Source organism: Empidonax traillii, unplaced genomic scaffold (assembly GCF_003031625.1).
Source record: "Empidonax traillii isolate 1590-97213 ecotype Southwest subspecies unplaced genomic scaffold, ASM303162v1 scaffold685:size505991, whole genome shotgun sequence".
NCBI lineage: Eukaryota > Metazoa > Chordata > Aves > Passeriformes > Tyrannidae > Empidonax > Empidonax traillii.
In genome coordinates, this window is record NW_020955878.1 from 425,715 (window position 1) to 428,729 (window position 3,015).

General features: G+C 45.0%; 1 protein-coding gene across 1 annotated transcript in view; it reads right to left on the reverse strand.

The window, feature by feature from the left end:
* LOC114065644 (myosin-4-like) overlaps positions 1–3,015 on the reverse strand; it is an 18,936-nt gene that overhangs the window by 1,914 nt on the left and 14,007 nt on the right. The window contains exons 23-25 of the mRNA XM_027899701.1: positions 2,655–2,963; positions 534–737; positions 34–181 (exon numbers count right to left, since the gene is read on the reverse strand). Coding sequence (XP_027755502.1) covers positions 34–181; positions 534–737; positions 2,655–2,963 — 661 coding nt within the window. The remainder of the gene's footprint in view (positions 1–33; positions 182–533; positions 738–2,654; positions 2,964–3,015) is intronic.

Below are 3,015 nucleotides of genomic sequence, written 5' to 3' on the forward strand. Positions count from 1 at the left end.
AGACATTTTGGGGAGAATACACTGACCACCAGCAATGAAAGGAGCCCCGACTCACATCTGTGATGGCCTTCTTGGCCTTCTCTTCAGCATTGCGGGCTTCCTGGATGGTATCCTCCATTTCGCTCTGAATCTGAGAAATGTCCGTCTCCAGCTTCTTCTTGGTGTTGATCAAGCTGGTGTTCTGTGCAACAATAAATATTTAGTCCAGTTAGTTCCAAAAGAGAACACTTATTTTAGGAATGTACTGTTTCAATGTAAAGTTATCTTCTATATATCTAATATTAAGACCCTCCTGATGTATCTTGTGAGGTCATACACAGCTAGATAGCAGAGAGTTCTTAATATTTAAAAAAGCCTTTCTGACTGCTGATGCAATCCTACTCATTTAGCTGTAATCCATTTCTTTGTACAAGTTTACTAATTCTGCTTCAGGTGAAGTTTTTTTATCAGAACTGTTGATTTAAGAATTGGCACAGTTTAAAACTGTAAAGGAAAGAAAAGGCTCATGGCTTTTTGAATCTCATGAGTCTAACCTGAGTGTGGAGGAGCTGAACTCTCTCACTTGCATCCATCAGTTCCTGCTCAGCCACTTTCCTCGACCGCTCCGTCTGCTCCAGGGCTGCCCGTAGCTCCTCAATTTCAGCCTGCAGCAGGTTTGCTCTGCGCTCCACCATGGCCACCTGCTCCTTCAGGTCATCCTGGGTCCTGAGAGCATCATCCAAATGGATCTGGGTGTCCTTTAAGAGAGGAAAGAGAAATTATAAGGCCTCACAACACTGATGCAATTGCCACCAGTCCAGTAATTACTATGGCAGTATAATATATATAATTATGTATTTATATGTGAAATTATTGTCAGTAAATGCACAATACCTAAGAATGTAAGCAGGAAATTGGTTCATGGTATTGTCCCAGGTTGAGTGACAGCCCTGCCTAAATTTTCGGTTGTGCAAGGGGAAGGCAAGCCTGAATTCAAACTCTAACTGACTGACAAAACTTCCAAGACAAAGGAAACTGGACCTTTGTCCCTGCTTGGGGTTGCAGAAAGAACTTCCCTTCATCCTCTGAAGTGCTGCTTTGTAACAGGTACTATGCTCTGGGGTTGAAAAATGTGATAACTGAGGTGCCTCTATACCAATGCATGCAGCAGGGGTAACAAACAGGAGGAATTAGAAGCCCCTATGCACCTAGAAAACTCTGATCTAATTGCTGTCACTGGAGCCTGGTGGGATGAATCACATGGCTGGAGTGCTGCATCAATGGCTATAAAATGTTCAGAAGGGACAACAAAGGGACAAGGACAGGTCAAAGAAGGAAGGGTGAGAAAGTGGTGTCCATGGATTGTTTGCACAGAGCTGTCTTTGTCAGTGATTTGTCAGGTTGATAGCTTATAAGTAAAACTTAGAGGCCAAGCCAAATAAAGGAAACCTTATGGCTGGTGCTTACTATGAAGATCCTGACCAAGGGGAGACTTGTAAACGACTGTCATAACTTCAACTATTGGAAGCATCACGTTTGCATGACCCAGTCCTGCTAGGAGACTTCAATCACTTTGACATCTGCTGGAAAAGCAGCACAGAAAGCTGTAAGCAGTCCAGGAGATTCCTGGAGTGCATCAAGGGTAATATCTTACTTTAGGGGATAGGCTGCCTACTGAAAAACTGTCACTGGGCCTGCTATTTACTGACAGAAGTGAACTAATTAGGGATGGCAAACTGGGCTGCAGTGATCATTCCCTGGTGGTATTCATGATTTTGAGGAATCTGGGCCAGTTGAAGAGTAAGGTCAAGACTGAATTTTAAGAGAGTGGACTTTCAGTTTTTTTTGAGGAATCTGGGCCAGTTGAAGAGTAAGGTCAAGACTGAATTTTAAGAGAGTGGACTTTCAGTTTTTAAGGAATTACTGGGTGAACCCTCTTGAGAAATTGCCCTCAAGAGCAAAGAAGCAGAAAAGAGCTAAGAACATTTTTCTTAGAGTGCAAGAGCTCTACATTGCCACATGGAGGCAGTCAGGCAAGGAAGGCAGGAGAACAGCGTGGTTGAGCAAGGAGCTCCAGAACAAACTCCAGTGTAAGAAGGAAATACATAGGCAGTAGAACCAGGAACATATATCCTGAGAAGAATATAGCGATGCTGCCCAGATGTGTGGGGATAGGCTTACAAAAGCCAAGGCACAGTTGGTTCTGAATTCCTGTTTTATAAAGTTTTGGTGTGGCCTCCCATCGAGTACTGTGTGCAGTTCTGGGCCCTGCAATTAGGAAAGATATTATGGGACATGAATGCATCTAGAGGAAGGTAGCAAAGCAAGAGAAAGTACTAGAAGGCATGTTGTCTGAGGGTGGTTGAGGACATGAGGGTTGTCTGGTTTGCAAAAAAGGATGCTGAGAGGTGACCTCTTTGCTCTGAAGCTCTCTAAGGTGGGGCAGGACAGAGAGAGGTGCTGATCTCTTCTCGCTGGTATCCAGTGAGTGCATGTTGAGGATGTGCCACCACTGGAAGTGTTCAAGGTCAGGTTCGATGGGGCTTGCCCATGGCAGAGGGGATGGACTAGATAAACTTTGTGGGTCTCCTTCAACACAAATGCTTCAAAAAATCAATGATTCTATGATATTACACAAATGAGATTCCTATGTGCACATCCCAAGCTTCACAAACCTTGAGCACTCCCTGGGTGTTTCTCAAGTTCTTTTGCGCCTCGGCAGCCACACGGTTGGCATGGCTGAGCTGGATCTCCATTTCATTCAGGTCTCCCTCCATCTTCTTCTTCAGTCTCAGGGCTTCATTCCTGCTCCTGATCTCAGCGTCCAGGGTGCTTTGCATGGACTCCACAATTCTGAGGTGGTTTCTCTTCATCTGGTCGATCTCCTCATCTTTCTCTGCTATCTTCCTGTCAATCTCAGACTTCACCTGGTTGAGCTCAAGCTGCAGGCGCAGGATCTTCCCCTCTTCATGTTCCAGAGAGGCCTGGACAAGTGGACACAAGCGTGGGGAACACTGATAAACCTCCTGCTTGCTT